Genomic DNA, 16,365 nt, shown 5'->3' with positions numbered 1-16,365 from the left:
AATTTATTAGTTTTGAGTTTTACAAAATTTAGCACTAAGAAAGTGTTTTTTTTTTAAGTTTATTTAACTAACTGAATAACATATCTTCTTTTTACATCGATTATGTTTCATTTCAAATAGTTTTTGATCTTCGAAGGGGAGCTGAGAAATTATTTTTATTACAATATTGTGTTTTTATTATTAAGTAAAAATTAAAAAAAAAAAATACTAAACAATCTGACAAATTTTAATAGTCACAGTTTTTAGATTTTTGTTTTTAAATATAGGTGGTATACTATTTATTATTTAAAAATAATATCCGACAAATAAATACTTATGTTTGATTGGATCGGACAAGAAAGGAGTAGAAAACCAATTTAGTTTTCATACATATTTTAGCTAAAAACTTTTTCAAAAATAGTTTAATTACTTAACTTGTGAAGGATATTCTTTTGAAAAATCGAGAAAATATCGTTAACCAATACTTGTTATGGTGTTGAATCATTTTTATAAGTATCATGAATTTCCTTAATCGTCTCTAGTCTAAATTGTTCAGTAGATTATTCTCAACTCAAAATTTAAATAATTAGTATTTACCAATACAGTACACAGTATGGCATTGATTATATGAGAGTGATTCAAAACTTTTTTGGTTTATAAAGTGCCGGTGTTATTAAAAAAAAAAAAAAAGACTAAGTTTATAAACTAAATTTAGCGATTTTCTAAAATGTTTTTTTACATAATATTATTGTCATTATTTACTAAATAATAACTGATTTTATATAAGTAGACTTTTTTATTCTATGAAAAAGATGAGATTTTATTAAATAATTTTACCACAACAAATTTACTGACAACTAGCTATTTTATAAACATCCAATTTGCAACTGTCGATGCATGGAATATACATTGTATTAAAACATTTATGCTAGGTACAATAATTTTTAGTGAGATATAGTTTATGTTAAAAGTTGCCCTTATTAACACTTTTTTTTATTTATGGAATTTATTTTATTATATTTCTAAATTTTTCAATACTTCACAACTGCAGTATTCAACAACTGTTATTACTGCTGAAATCAATAAAATATAATTTAATTTTGGCCAGCCGTGCAACGTTTACAAATTATATGTAACGTGACAAAGTACGTAATTCGCTACCGTGTGTTGCTGCTCACCTGAGTAAAGCGAAGAGGCTGAGGTTCGCCGGGTTTCGGCCAAGCAGTCTTGCGATCCGCGATAATAGTCTCGTCTAATTTGTGAGTTCAACGCTACGTGCACAGAAATAAACGTCAATATAAGTCAAGTACTGTGTCGAACGCTAATAGAATTATGGTGACGAGTAATACAAATGCCTAGGAGAAACGGTAAATATACTAACTCGCTAAGTTTGTAATTGATCCCTTTTTGCCTCGCGACGGCGTTAACGTCCCGTCGGTGGTATCGCTTCTGTCTACGTGTATAGTTTTTGGTCGAGGCCGTCCGCTCTGTAGTTTACTCCTCAACCTTGGTGGTCCACCCGTTGTGTGATTGTTGTTGGTTTTCAACGAATTCAGCAACTCTTTGTCTATAGTTTTTCCCTATTTTTAATGAAACAACGTAATTATTGTTATACATGTAATTATTGTCGTCATCATCTCATTCATATTATGACAACATTAAGCGTACCTCTCTTTCGGCTTCTTCGATGGCCTTTTTTATCCGATACTGTTCCAATATTGTTGCTCTCCTCTGTCTCTCTTCGTCTTTTTTCCGCTGTTTCATTTCTTCTTTGGCTTTTTCTTCTTCTTTTCTCTTTTGCATTTCAATTTCTTTTTTGTTTTTAATTTCTTCTTGCTGCTGTCGTCGTTGCAGCGACAAAAGGAGGATACGCTCTTTCTTTTTCTCCATCTCGTCGATCGCGACCTACGCAAATGGAAACAGAAGAATTTTTTTATTAGTGTCAAATATAATAAGGGACGGTGAAAAAATTCATCCGAACCACTTTAGTTGTACTCACCGGATCCGGGTTGGAGTTTTCGATGATTATTTCTACTGCCGTCGAAGTTTTGGCCGGACTAACTTTGCTATGGCTGGAGTTTTGAACAACGGCCGAATCGGACGCCGACTTGACGGGAGACGAAAATTCCTTCGGTTTGGAACTGTTGATCGAAGACAACGTAACGTGCCTCGGGGAAATGTCCAAATTACTTAGCGACACGGAGTTGTTTAAGGTTTGCGTTAAATTGCGCTCCTAGTGGAGAAATATAACAAATTAAAAATAGGTCCAGTAGAAGTTTAAAAAAAAATATACAACAACTAAGACCTTACTTTAGATATTATCTTTTTCGTTCTCAACGGCGGTTTCGGTCGTTTGGGTGCGTCTGCGTCTTCGAACGACACGTAAAATCCTTTGTCCGTGTTGGCGGAAGTTGTGTCTTGACTAGGTTTTGACGGAGAGTGGTTGCCGTTGTCGTTGAACGAATTTCGATTGATGGGCATGTGCGTTCGGGTAGGCGATGGTATTCTATAAGTTCGGTGTCCGGAAGTTATTTGGATCCTGTTCAGGCTTTCGGATAGGTCATGTTCTTTCTTGGCCGCATCGTTGCCTGCGATTGTTATAAAAAATATATTAATATATAAGACAAAAAACAACAGTATATAGTTTTTCCAACAAGGCCGTACAAAAACAATCTACTGTACCTATAAACGATATACTCTGCGGTTGCATATCGTCAATGGACGGCGTAGGTAATTGTGCGTGATTGACTACGTGATTGGAGTTACGACGAGGAGGAGGTACCGGCGAAGAAGGGCTAGTTTTAACGCCAGATCTGTTGAACGTCATGGTGAACTCGGACTTTTGACGTGGTGATCCGCTCAACGAAGACGGCTGTGAAGATTTCGGTATTGTTCGTCTATGAAAAAACAACAATATCGAGGTTAATTAATTAAAACTGTTTTATTATTTTTACTCGTAGACATGACCGGGCGGTGTTTTTGAAAATATAATATACTTGTCAGTATTTTGTACCTTAAAATACTTGTACTGTGTACTATGATTATTTTTATTTATCGTTATGTGACAGTTTTTCTATTTAATATTATTATAAAAAAAAAAAAAAGAGTTGAAAGTTGTTTTTCAAAAAAGTGCGTTCGGCCCGATCTGTCGTAAACTACTATAGAGTGTTTTATTTTGTACCCGCCGTTCCAAACGTTCTGTGATTCTTGAGCAAACGTCTGAGGTTGAGGCGACGACGATATTTCCCAGCTCTTGCGGATTTTCTGCTGCGACTCCTGTTGATTGTTGTGCAAGAAAAATTGTTGCTGAGAGGTGTCTTTTTTGGGGGTCGACATTTGATCGTACGGCGGCTCGTGATGAGCCACATAGTGGTGATTGTTGACCGGAGAATAAGCATTGTTACTCGGCGGCATCGTGTTGTTTACGACAGGCGGCGGCGGCATCTGGTTGACGACGTATTGTGGTTGATGTTGATTGAACTGAGGCGGGGGCGGTTGATTGTAATTGCTGTTATTAATCAAACTGTGCCACTGCACGTTATCGGCGTTGTTACGTTCCGCGCTATGCTGAATCATTTGTCCGTTGGACATTTGTTGCCGATTGACCAGGTAGTTTTGCGGCTGGGCATTTTGATACACCTGATGGATGGGCTGTTGTACTACCGGATAGTGTTGCATCATTTCAGCTTGCAAACTGTTGTGTTGAAGTTGGCTTTGTTGGTTGTTCAAACACTGAAGATCGGCTTGCAGTTCTTGATAATTCGAGTGTATCCTATTAAAAAGACAAAGGCAACGAGTAATTTTTCAGTACAGACTATTTGACGACACACAAGGGTCCAGATTAAATAACGGAACAAACAAACTATTTTGTTACTATCCAATTTCAGAAGAAGAGATCACACTTGAGTTTTATTCATTTTGGAAAAAAGTTGGAAAAATAACAAAAATTAGTTCGCTTGAAACCAAAACAAACATCGGATAGGAACTTTTTAGCAACGATACCCGGAACCTTGGAATATACCCAACACTGGTGGTGAGTGGGAGTCATTTTGGTATTTTTACTCACTGAGAAAGAGCGTTGTATTCGTCCATGTTGATATGATCCAAGTCGGGAGTCTTACGATCGTCGTGGTACGGACTGCTCATGCGATCGGACCATTTACTCTCCAATCCATTGTCCTGATGGCAAATAAATCGAATTGAAGTGTTACATAACAATATAATCTAGACCTGATATTAAAAAAAAGGGATATGGACGAATTTTGTAGGTTCAGACAGGTGGAAACAAAATAATAATTACACATTGAACTATTTTATTTTGAGGCCTAAACAAATACATTTACTATTTAATACACCACAGTTTACTACATCTACTAGAAGTTCAAAAATTAAAAAAAAAAGTCTGACCATCTAAATTTATCCAAACCTTTTTTTAAGTCTAACGTATATTCTATAAAGGTATTATTACTTGGTACGAAAAAGAATGTTGCCCGGTTTTAACCGACGACGGCGAAACATTGCCGTCGAACATCATTCTGCCGTAATTCGAGTCGGGGCTTTGTAAGTTTCTACCGCCGTTTTTGCCCTAAAATAAATAAACACAACAAATGTAAATACACTATTGCACTTCTTGTGTTACAATACTATATTATGATGGTAATATATTTACTCGTGTGACGGCTTGAAAGAAGGCGGCTTTTCCTACTTGTTGCTTTTGTTGATTGATTAACGATTTTATTTTACGTTTGTCGTTTTCTATCTGTCGTCGTTTTTCTTCCAATTTCAATTTTAAATTCAGTAACTGAGCGCTCATGACGGACCCGTCACTTTCGGAATCATCGCCTACAATAACCAAAATATTATTTCATCGTAAATACACTTGTATACGAATAGCGTAATCGCACTGCTGCGTACCATGTTCGCTGTGAGCTGCCGACGAAGAACTCTGTTGAAGCCATGTCGTCGTGCTGGGCGCTAAAGTAGACTGACTGGTGTCGACGTAAGATAAACTACGTTTGAGGGTTGGCATTGGTTGCTGAATGACAGATTCCACGTCGTCAAAACTATCGTACAACATACGTTGCAAACCTTGACTATTGTTCGAAGCATCACTCGATACTCGCGACATGGCTACAGAAATTAAAATGTAAAACAATCCAAATTCAATAATAATACTAATAAATTTAATTACATTTATTATAATTTATTAATTTATATTACAACTATTACAATAATATGATAAATGAATTTCCTTATTATTAATCGTCACCTGGACTAGTGTTGGAGTGTTGCAGCAGGTTTTGCACGCCGGAGCTGTCGTTTTCTTGACAATGCGAATTGGTAATTTTACTCGTTATACTATCTTTTCTAGCTACGTGAATTGCAGGTTCCTTATCGGGATTTCGACCAAGAAAATGCAAATTATCTTGAGACCCTCCAAAATTTTCAACAGTCAACTGAAAAAAAACAAAAATGTTTAATTACTATTATATACAAGCTATTGTGGATTAGGATTTGGGAATTTTGTTTAAAACACCTTAACTCAGTCTCAAGTCTAAAAAAACTAAGTTTGAAGAAATCAATTCCCAATCACAACTCGAAAAGATTTAATACCCCTGGAATGAAAAACAGTTCTAGATTACTTACTAAAAGTATAGAACTTTTGGGCCAAAAGTAGTGGAAGTAAAAAGGTAGATGTTTTAAGACGAGATTAACAACCGGTTATCCAAGATAGCATATGAAACAATTTTTGTTATTTATTTCTGTAGTGGGTATTACACATTTTCTATTAACTGATTTCGGTTACTTTAGATTTTACACTTAAAGCAGAGGAAATATTAAAAAAAATTCTTTGTCTTTTGGTGGGAAAAACAATAGACCATGAATATGTCTTAAGACGAAATCCAATTATTCTCTATACTCTCTTATCAGCTGATTCACTTATCAATAATCTCTTATCAGTTGTCCGGGGATTATCAACTTCTTCTTATCACTATCCCATTTATTTCACAACCCACAACCTGTCCCCATCTCCTCCTTATCCGCTGACCACTACCCAGACCAGACTTGAAATAAAGTGACCTAAATTTTTCATACACCTCAAGCTATAAGTGATATTATTATGTAAACATTTTTTTTTTTTAACTGCACCCTCAGTTGTGGATTTCCAAGTCTAATTTTATACCTGTGAATCTTCAGAGAACGAATTTCTTCTCGACCTTCTACCGGCATAGGTTTGTTTCCTCGTATCTTCCCAATGTGTCGGCTTGCCGGCAGCCATATCGTTGCTGGCTTCGCCGTTGCTGGAGTTCAACATTGAGTTCAACGTCAGCACCGATCGATTGCGGTGCACGACAAATTGGTCATCGTTGCTGACACTAAAATTTAAATAAAAACAACAAGTAAGAAAAAAGTTAAACAATAAACAATTATAATATTTAAATTTTTTTTGTATAATATACCGGCCGTTCTTTTTTCCCTCCGACTGTGGCGTTACTGTGTTGGAAACTTTTTTGACAGTATTGTGATGTGCCATGCCTAGATAGACAAATACTACTTAATTAATCGTGACTCTATAACTAGTGTAAATCAATAACATTAAGACACTAAACTAAACGGGTAAAAATTTGAAAATGGTGCTTGTTATCTTCCATTTTAAACATAATACTATTGGTTCGTTGTCAATTTTAATTTATACTCAATAAAAATAAGATAAAACTATACTTATATCTTATATTATGTTTTCTTATTATAATAGTACTTTGAAATTAAAATTGGTTTCATTCTACTGGCTATACTGTATATTTGTTTTTTTTTTAATTTTATTTCAAAAAGTTTCAAATACTTGAAAACATTAAATAACATAAAAATTATTTATTAACTTAGCAAAATAAAAAAAAAATTAAGGCAGTAGATTTTAGTTTTTTTAAAAACCAAATTGTTTCCTAATATTTTTGACAAGTTTATATACAAACAAAAGCCAAACACAAGCAACGAAACTTAAGACGACCATCATGCAAAACACAAAATATTTTAAACGTAAATTATTATTAGAAAAAAATCTAATACTACACAGGCCACATTATACTCCAATCATAATAACACACACAATGAGACTACATATTATTTTAAATAGAGTATAAATGAAAAAAAAAACAATTATATTCCTATTCATGTTGTACAAACTAACGTTAAGAATTCAGCAAGCTGTTGAAAAACACATAAAACATACTACTGGATAGAAAAATATCATTGTAAAATAAATTATGAGGTAAATTATATGTATATATATAAAAAAAAACAGGTGTAGACACACAGAAATGCTAATGCGGTGAAAATTGAACTTAAGAAGCTGTTCAAAAACAAAACAAAAAAACTGTTAGCCAGCCACTTGGAAATTTTTCGGATGGTACCTGTAAACCCTGTTGAACGTGAATCCAAATTACTCCGGAGATCGGGTATAATAGAAATCGCTTGCGGCAACAAACGTTTATGCGCCACTCCTTGGCTATTTCTCGGATACGCTATTACCAAACGCAAAAAAAAAAAAAAATAATAATAAAAAAGTCCATATAATCGTTTAGGGTTATTTTTGTTTAGTTCATAATAAGGAATACATATATACAAAAACATAAATATAAGCTAAACGCAACTAAAAGTTTTTATAATAATCTGTTATCGGTTACACTTTTTTTTATTAAATATGTATATAAATATTTTTTAAAGTGAGATAAAACAGCCCGAAGTATTGTTCGAGTTGAAAACGTTAAATATAATATAATATACAATAAACATAATATTATTATGTTTGTTATAGTATATTTATTAGACCATACAGATTTTGTTTCACGACATGAAATACATTAAAACATACACTTTTTTCTAATTAGCCTACTCTTATATAATACACTTAAACAGAGCTTTTCACAAATAATAGTACATATTTAATTTTACTCATAACAATTAAGTGGACGTGCAATTATTATAAAATATAAAACATGTTCGACGACGCTGTTTGGTTTAATATATTCCTATAAAATTAATTATTATTATTATTAACTAATTTTTTAGGAGAAGTGAGTGGTGTAGTCTGTTTTAGATTGCCATTGTTTTTTTTTATAATTGGCGTGAAGGGGTAGTGATGTTGAAAAGATGGTGGTTAGGTAAATGTATGCACAAAATAAAATAACGCATCCCATTCAAATTGCACGTCCACGAAGAAGCGTTCATTTAATATCATCGTTGGAGTTAAAAAGCGAAAATGACCTACCCTCTGCCAATTCACTGCTGCCTTGATTGAAACTCACACACTTGGCGGGATGAATTTCCAAAACGTTGAATAAGTCGGCGAAAAACGCAATCAAGTTGGTTTTCATAGAGCTGTAAATACAAAAAACTTTTGCTTAGTTATACATTAAAGAAAAATAAAAAAAAAAAATTTCTGAGGTCAGATGCAAATTTAGCGAAGAAGTTTGTAAATTTTCTCAAAAACATTTTTTCAACCATACACTTTAATCGAGTCTTTAATAAGTCTTGAGCGTTTATTTTTTAAAAATTAGAATTTTTGTTCGTCTAATTTATCTGAAAAAATACTTGCAAAAAAAAAAGTAAGTACAATCTAAAATATAAAATGGGTAAAATTTAAATCTATGTAAAATCAGAGTCTAACTTAATTCGTACGGATATTTCTTTTAGGATATGTCTGGGTGTACTTGAATAACGATTACAATATATAAAATTAAGAAAATATTTATTTTGAGCATTTGTATTTTAGAATAGAAAAGACTTGTATTAAAGAGTTCCAAAAAGTTCCAAAAGCTATAATTTCAAAATGTAAAAAAAAATTAAGTTTAACACGTGTACTTAACTATGGGTTGCGACCGATTAAACCCAATGTCTATCATTTTTCCATTTCAACTTAATTGAAAATAATTCTTTACCGTCGTTTAGTAGACACATACAGATGACTTGCTTCATCACAGGCGTGAGTTGTCTTCTTTATTCTATTTAAATTATGCCTATTCTACATTTTAGAAAGTATTTGTTTATTTTGATAGCGGTTTTTTTAATAAATAAATATTCAGACTTAAAAAATACTTTATACGGTTAAACGAAAATGTTGAGAAAATATACTTTCTGGCTTTCGCCGCTTTGTGTGTGGTTTCTGTCCACCGTACACACCGTGTAACAAAACATGTGAATAAAATTGTATACCCTCTTATGTAGTATACATCTTGAGGTCTCATGTGGAATATGCTAAACGGTAAGCTGTTGTCGCAAAATTCATTGATAACGGTGAAGTTCTTTATACAGTCCGACGAGGTCGGCGCTTTGGACGTGGTTATGTACTGCCAGGGCAATTCTTCGGGACAGTAAAAAGATATCAACGCCGCCGCGGCCGCTCCATCGCTCATTTCGTGAAAATCGTTTACGTGCGCAATGTCAAGCACCGATGAATTATTTTCCTGTAACGAATACATAAAAATAGTTAAAAACAAAACAGTAAAATTTAATTGCCGCAAATTCAAGTACCATCGAGAAAAGGATATTAGTTATTTATAGTCGTCGTTATCGCCACCCTTATTCAAAATATATATTATAGAAGCAGAAACGTTGAAAGAAATGAGGAAACATTGTAGGAATAAAGATAGAGGTGGACAAGTTTGTGGAAATGCTTTGATAACAAAGAAGACTTGATCAATATGCTGAAGAAAACGAAGGACACGCTAAAAGGAAATCACACGAAAATTAATCATAGACATAATAAGTGGAACAGTGTAGGCTAAACAAGCCTTATATAATAGGAAGAAATCGTTTTATCACAAAAACAAGTAAGAGTGCACACTGAAAAATCACTCGTAAAAAGTTTTGTGTTGAGCGTGGCTCTAAAAGGAGAGTCATGAACTATAGTGAAGGCCGGGGAAGCCAAAATAGAAGTCTTTCGAATATAGTGCTGGAGAAGAGCGTTAAGAGTTCTATGGACAGAAAAAGTAAGAAACAATGAGGTTTTTAGGCGGATGAACTCCCTGAAATCAATGTGGAATACACTAAAAAATGAGAAGAAACCCTTAGATAACCACAATAATAGAAGGTAAACCAGGAAGTCCTAGAACACCGTTTATCAAGTGACGGAAGAAACCAGATTAAAAACATATAGGAAGCTCAAAAGAACTATAAGCGACGGAGAAAAATGGAGAAAAACATCAATAGTTTAACCAATCTTCCGATTGAAAAAAAAAGTTATAATCGTATATTAGTTTGATAGAGCACATATTGGATGAAAACACAAATAGGACTGTCAAAACTGTGTGTGGATCAACAAAAGATTTTAGAGTTGGAGTAGGGGGCGCATGTTAACTTCGACGGTAAGTTCTGCTTTGATCCTTTACTTGTTTTCCGTTGTAATGGACGAAGTTACAAAGGAAATACAGGGCGTAATGTTTGTAGATGATGTAGTTAGTAGGAGACTATTTGAAATAATTCAACAATAGGCTTGAGTAGTAGAGAATAGGGACAAGGATTAGTAGAAGTATAATAGAATACAAAAAGGAGTTTGGAGGAAGAAGACACGAGACAAGACGAATAAACTACGATGACGTAGTAGACAAAGTTGAGATTTTTAAACAATTGAAGATCTTTTGTATAACATCTTATGTGACAAGAGAATTCCAATGAGACGTAAAGGACTTAAGTGTTGGGCGATAGACAGGATAATAGAACACATAATGAGTGTAGTGGAGATGAGAATGCTCAGGTGGATGAGCGGAGTAATGAGAGAATATAGAATAAGGAACGAACACGTAAGAGGTAATACAGGCGAGGCTTGATCAGTGGAAAATTGTGTTTAATGGTGTTTTAGAATAAGGGTGGCCGAGCCCAAAATGTCTGGGATGAACGCGCGAAGGAGAGGACGAATTGCGAGTCGACCCTTGAGCAAATTTGTGATAAAATGTATTTTTCTATTTAGATATCTTATGGAGTACGATTGAATTACTTGTGAACTTGTTATAATTCGATGCCGCAACGCCTCGACGTTACGATTGACCCACACCAATATAGCTTGTTCGTGGTCTTCGGGCATGACGACGGTGGTTCTTTGGGGAACGTGGTTCAGTCTTTGTATGGCAGCCATCACCCGGTTGGGCGTAGCCACTTCTTTGGCGTACAACGTCATGACGGCTTCCATTATCGCCATATGAGCGCTCTTAAATATATAAAACAAAATTAATTGATTAGCAAACCGACGACTATGTTCATGGGGCATAGTGAGAGGAATCAAACTTCAAGCTGGGCAAAAATAGAAAATTTTAGTATCGTAATTATTGATACTATAACCATTATTATATGTTGATAAAATATATATCACAACGTACAAAAATAATTAAGTACTGAGCACATACAAACAGGTAAGGGTCATTCAGATTGTTGAACTTAACCCAAGCACTTGCATGTGCACATAGGTTGTACATTTCAGTTATTTAAGCTATTTTAGTGTAAAAATCATTTTTTTAAGAAAAATGCATCAACATATATTACAGTACCGAATAAGTGTTTTGATTTGTATTAATATTATTTTATTTACATAAATAATGAAATAGGAAAATTTCTAATGGGTACTAGGAGGCAGGGGGTCACAATTATTATTTATTTTTTGCAAAAATTATGTGTACTTAATAATACTATACCGGAAAGTTGCTCAAATTTGGCTTTTTTTTAATTTCGAATTAAACTATAGCCATTTTTCATTAATTTTGTACAGCTAAGAAACTGACATCGAAAGAAAACCGTTGTATATTTAAAGTTCTAAAAAATTGGTGAATTTGGTGTTATAAAATTCGACACACTGTATTTTAAATATTTTTTAAACATTATCAACATTTCAAAACATGATATTACTAGACTAAAAAAACTGACTTTTCCGGCTTTTTTTTCTTGTACCCTTTTATACTGAACAGCTAAAAATTTGATTCCTCCCACTATGTGGCGGCTTCCATTATTATCTCACAGGAGCGCCTCAAAATACCAACTCGATCAATTGATGAGAAATTGGTCCAGTATTAAAAAAGTTATAGTGGGTAAAGACACAAAAAAAAAAGCACATAATTTTAAAACTAACACCTTTGCAGCTCCACCCGAACACAAAATTGATTAATTAACAAATTAATATCTATGTGCATATAAACGAAACAAATTTCTTTTTAGAAAGAGTTGATTATTAACTGATAATTTACGGTGGTCTACGGTGGCGTGCTTACATTTCTCGAGATCAACCAGACCTCGAATGTTCACTGTATACTGAGGATGAGTAATTTTATTATTTTACCTCAATTTAACGCGATTCATAGATTTTCCTTTTACGGCTAAAAAACAAAACAGGTCGGATACATTTTAATTAAAATTTTTAAATTGGGTTTAGTATTAGTATCACTACTAGACTTTAGGTATAACGATCATGGCCTTAATATATATCAAATTATTGCATACTGCCACTTTATTATATTATCAATTCACAAAATGGCCATGTAAAGAGATATCAATGTTTTTAAATAATATTATCTTTGGAAAAATAATTTATTTGATTGGCTCCATTTGCGCTGCAATTTTTATATTTATCGTGGAAAATGTCGACGGAAAGGGAACGTCGTATATTAAAGCCATGATAATGGTAACTATTTATTGTTCTGACGGATTATCCAAAATTCCTAACGCTTCGTGACCTTTTTGACGTTAGCTCTAAGAATAATTATTCAAAGCTAGTTGTCGACTAGGCAATAATTGAATTTATAATAATCATTAAACAAACGTACGTCACTATGTAAGTGTCAATTACTAAAATGTCTTTAGAGATTTTTGTATTTGAACCATCTACAGATTCGCAGCATTGAAGCGTTTATTTGTAAGTGATTTTCCAAGCAATATGATCCGTCTCTACTATGCCTCGTTTTAAAATTATTATTGTTATTGACTATTTATTATATAATAAAATCAAATGTCAAACTCACAAGTTTCAAAGGAGCGGTTTGTATAAGAACGGCTTCGGTGACCGACGGGTCGTTGACGGTTACCCCTTTTTTGTTCAGCGCCTGGATGACACCCCAATGGTTGAGGTTATGGTAATTCGGGTCTGAGTATATGTTTCCCAACGCCAGACAATATAGCTCAGCGCTAGCCAACGAATGCACTATAGGCGGCTTCGGGTGCTCTTGCATCTGTGTTTTAAAAAATATACATTAATTAAGTTCTTTGGTAACTGCAATGCAAAATATGGAACAGGAAGAGAATGATGGCAACAGGGAAAAAAATGTATGAAGATGAACATGTACAAAAAGATTGAAAAGAGTGCTTGGGAGTAGGGAAGTATACATGATGAAACGCTGCGATTAGATTAGGTTAGGTTGAATGTGATCACTAACGGACAACAAAGCCTGCTAAAGCGTGTGTCAAAAATATTAACAAAAATGATGTCAAGAAAAATGGAAATTAAGATTAAAGTTGTCGGAAAACCAGTGTGGATTCAAAAAAAAACAAGGGTACGAGGAAGGCAATACTAGCTGTAAGAATAGTAAGTTTTAACACTAGCTGATATAGAAAAAAGCATTTGACAATGTAAACTGGTAGGCAATGTTCAAGATATTAAAGAGAGCTGGAGTAGATTACACAGAAAGGGGACTGTTTTATAATATGTACCAAAATTAAACAGCTGTTTTAAAAATAGACGAATTCGAAGAAGAAGCACGTATAAGAAAAAGGATAAGACAGGTGTCTTATATAAACATAATAAAAAGCAAACTCATGGTAGTGTAAAGATCAAAGATGAACGATAAAAATAATTTGTATGCTATGGTTTCCTGTCGAAATAGCAATAGTACCAGAGATTGAATAAGAATTACAAATAATGTTTGGAATTATTGAAAAACGACGATAAACTAACCAAATATGAAGAAGTTCAAAGTTCTTCGCAATTATTAAATATAGTAGTAAGAGTAATAACGCCAGGTTAAGAGTACATTTACGAGGAAATCTGAAATTGAGCAGGTGGAAGAATTTTTCATACTTTGTAAGTATGTGAGTTATCAAGTGCGGTTGGTAGAAGCAAAAAGCGAATATATCCAGCTACAATGGATTTAACCGAAAAAAGGGCCTTTTTTACTTCAAGAAATGTTAGCCGACATATTGGAAAAAAATTCTCCCAAACACATACGTTAGGAGTATAACGCTTTATGGCAGCGAAATACGGATAGCTGCGAAAGAAAAACACTAATAAAGCCAGAAGCTTTCCAGATGTGGCGCTATAAAATAATGCACAGGATATCTACAGGTAATGTAACCAGAAAAGAAGAAACTAACGGATTTGCCAATGGCCATGAACTGAGACATGATGGAACACTTGGATTATAATTAAGAAGGGCATGCGGAAGGTGAAAATCGCCAGGGGAAGTTTGGGATATACAGGTTAGTGATGGACCAAGGGTGCGATTCGTACGAGGAAATTTTGAAGGAAGGTAGCCGGAAAAAGGTGACAGGTAAAGTAACAGAGAAGAATGGGGATTTGTTGCCAACCAATCTTTGGAGATAACAATCGTGTCAGATAACAAACAGGCCACAAAAATATTTACGTCATGGTCCTTGTAAAACGGCTCTCTGACGTTGTCCGGAATACGGTTGTTGTACGCCTTGGACAGTAACCATTTGATCGTTGCCCTCTGTTTGGCCTGTAACAAAAACAACTACAACATTAATTGCTGTTATAATTAACACGATAAAACACGATGCGACATTTGCGAGAAAGGAAATACCTAATAAAAACGATGTTGCCCTAAAAATCCGACCAAAGTCTAGGAAAGTATCACACAATAAAAACTACCAGCAATTTTCTTTTTTAAATTTAAATTATTAGGGTTTTATTTATTTTTTCAAGCTAAGAGGAAACAAAAATAACAGATAACTGATATGATAAGTACGACTGTTGTTAATGAGGGACATTGTTTAGCAATAAAAAAATAAAAACTAATAAAGAAATTCAATCGTTTATGTTGTTTATCAAAGAAAAGGTGGGTAATTTGTTAAAAACATATTGAAGTCAGAAAATTATTTTAAAGGGCATTTAGATAGTGTTTTTTGTACAACGGATGCAAGTTTCGGTTATTTTTAGAGCATGAACGCGAACATCCAAAGCTTAAGGTACTTAATCAGCCATACACTTTTTTTTTGTGACAGATCTAGGATTAAGCGGATAATAAATAAAAGGAAAAGTGGTTGAACTTCTTAGCGACTTCTATAACTTTTAAATACGAAGTTATCCTAATTTAATTGTACGGTGATTTTTTTCCAATGAAACAATATTTATTGTGTTAGCCAAAAACGTTCATAATAAAATCTATATTATACTTAGGATAAAAAATAAATTTAATATTTAGTGTAAAAATAGCTACATACATATTTTAAAAACCTATTAAAAGCAGAACGATGCGATGAAAATAAGGACTGGTCGATAACTAGTTTTTTGAGCTTTTCTTTTTAAGTTGTTATCGTTGAAAGTTTAAGAGATGAAGAAAGTGGTGCGTTTGGACATATAAATCATTTTATAGTCAACAAAACTGGTTATCGACCAGTCTTTATTCCTATTACACCATACTTTTCATAGATAATCTAATACATAGTTTTTGTTAAGTATTTTTTTTAAAAAGTCACTATTCCATGTTACATTTTTAAATAATATCTTTAAATCTAATTACAAAGTTCAATTTTTAATCATTAAACATAATACGAATATTATTTGAATCTTTCTTTTTAACTAAACCAATTTAAGCCCAGAGTAGGATTTGACCTCTACGCTAACTTTTAAGTGATTAAACGGCGACATTGCAGCAATAGCAATGGCGGTAAAAAAAAACATTGAACTGGTTGATGACTTTAAGTAGGTTTAATTTTTAAAGTGTTGTTTTGGTGTTATAGTTCGAATGACAAACGCACAAAAAGCGTCGCCCACACGAAACCAACACTTTAAAATTATTATTTATTCTGCGTTTCATACAAAGTCATCATACAAAAGCTGAAAAAGGTTAGTGCTTAAAAAGAAAGTTCTTTAAAAGGTAAATTATTTACAAACACGCTATAGAAATGAGACCAAGTCAATTCCTGCTGTCCCAGCTTCAAAAATGAAGTAATTAGAGGAACACATTTCGTTTCTCATTTTTTTTATAATAATAAATAAAATATAATAAAAAATTAATATATTTTTTCCGCTAAATTTTTATTTTTAATTTCAACTATTTTATTATTCAATCGTGTTCGTTGAACAGAAGCACAAAACAAATAAATAATCAAATTTAAAGAAATTTGTTTATTTATAATTATAATTGTTTTAGCCAAGACAATTTTCAAAAA

At 33.3% G+C, this 16,365-nt stretch overlaps 1 protein-coding gene across 3 annotated transcripts in view; it reads right to left on the bottom strand.

Moving 5' to 3' along the window:
• The window catches only part of LOC126845226 (patronin), a 39,662-nt gene that overhangs the window by 3,943 nt on the left and 19,354 nt on the right, over window positions 1-16,365 (bottom strand). For 2 of the 3 annotated variants that reach the window (XM_050583821.1, XM_050583822.1), the window contains exons 2-21: window positions 14,595-14,690; window positions 12,981-13,187; window positions 10,973-11,182; window positions 9,193-9,443; window positions 8,249-8,358; window positions 7,392-7,502; window positions 6,441-6,516; window positions 6,164-6,356; window positions 5,249-5,435; window positions 4,894-5,109; window positions 4,649-4,821; window positions 4,448-4,564; window positions 4,046-4,158; window positions 3,161-3,751; window positions 2,662-2,876; window positions 2,290-2,567; window positions 1,979-2,212; window positions 1,648-1,884; window positions 1,361-1,559; window positions 1,158-1,250 (exon numbers count right to left, since the gene is read on the bottom strand). In XM_050583821.1, coding sequence (XP_050439778.1) covers window positions 1,158-1,250; window positions 1,361-1,559; window positions 1,648-1,884; window positions 1,979-2,212; window positions 2,290-2,567; window positions 2,662-2,876; window positions 3,161-3,751; window positions 4,046-4,158; window positions 4,448-4,564; window positions 4,649-4,821; window positions 4,894-5,109; window positions 5,249-5,435; window positions 6,164-6,356; window positions 6,441-6,516; window positions 7,392-7,502; window positions 8,249-8,358; window positions 9,193-9,443; window positions 10,973-11,182; window positions 12,981-13,187; window positions 14,595-14,690 — 3,907 coding nt within the window. The remainder of the gene's footprint in view (window positions 1-1,157; window positions 1,251-1,360; window positions 1,560-1,647; window positions 1,885-1,978; window positions 2,213-2,289; window positions 2,568-2,661; window positions 2,877-3,160; window positions 3,752-4,045; window positions 4,159-4,447; window positions 4,565-4,648; window positions 4,822-4,893; window positions 5,110-5,248; window positions 5,436-6,163; window positions 6,357-6,440; window positions 6,517-7,391; window positions 7,503-8,248; window positions 8,359-9,192; window positions 9,444-10,972; window positions 11,183-12,980; window positions 13,188-14,594; window positions 14,691-16,365) is intronic. The other variant, XM_050583824.1, reaches the window with a different exon arrangement.

The sequence above is a fragment of the Adelges cooleyi genome, unplaced genomic scaffold, assembly GCF_023614345.1.
Source record: "Adelges cooleyi isolate 19-005CV unplaced genomic scaffold, UGA_ACOO_1.1 ACOO_flye_CR_arks_rails_tigmint_CR_PRNA_724, whole genome shotgun sequence".
NCBI classification, from domain to species: Eukaryota; Metazoa; Arthropoda; class Insecta; order Hemiptera; family Adelgidae; genus Adelges; species Adelges cooleyi.
Note: the sequence above shows the minus strand (reverse complement) of the source record. Positions and strands in the feature narration are given on the sequence as shown.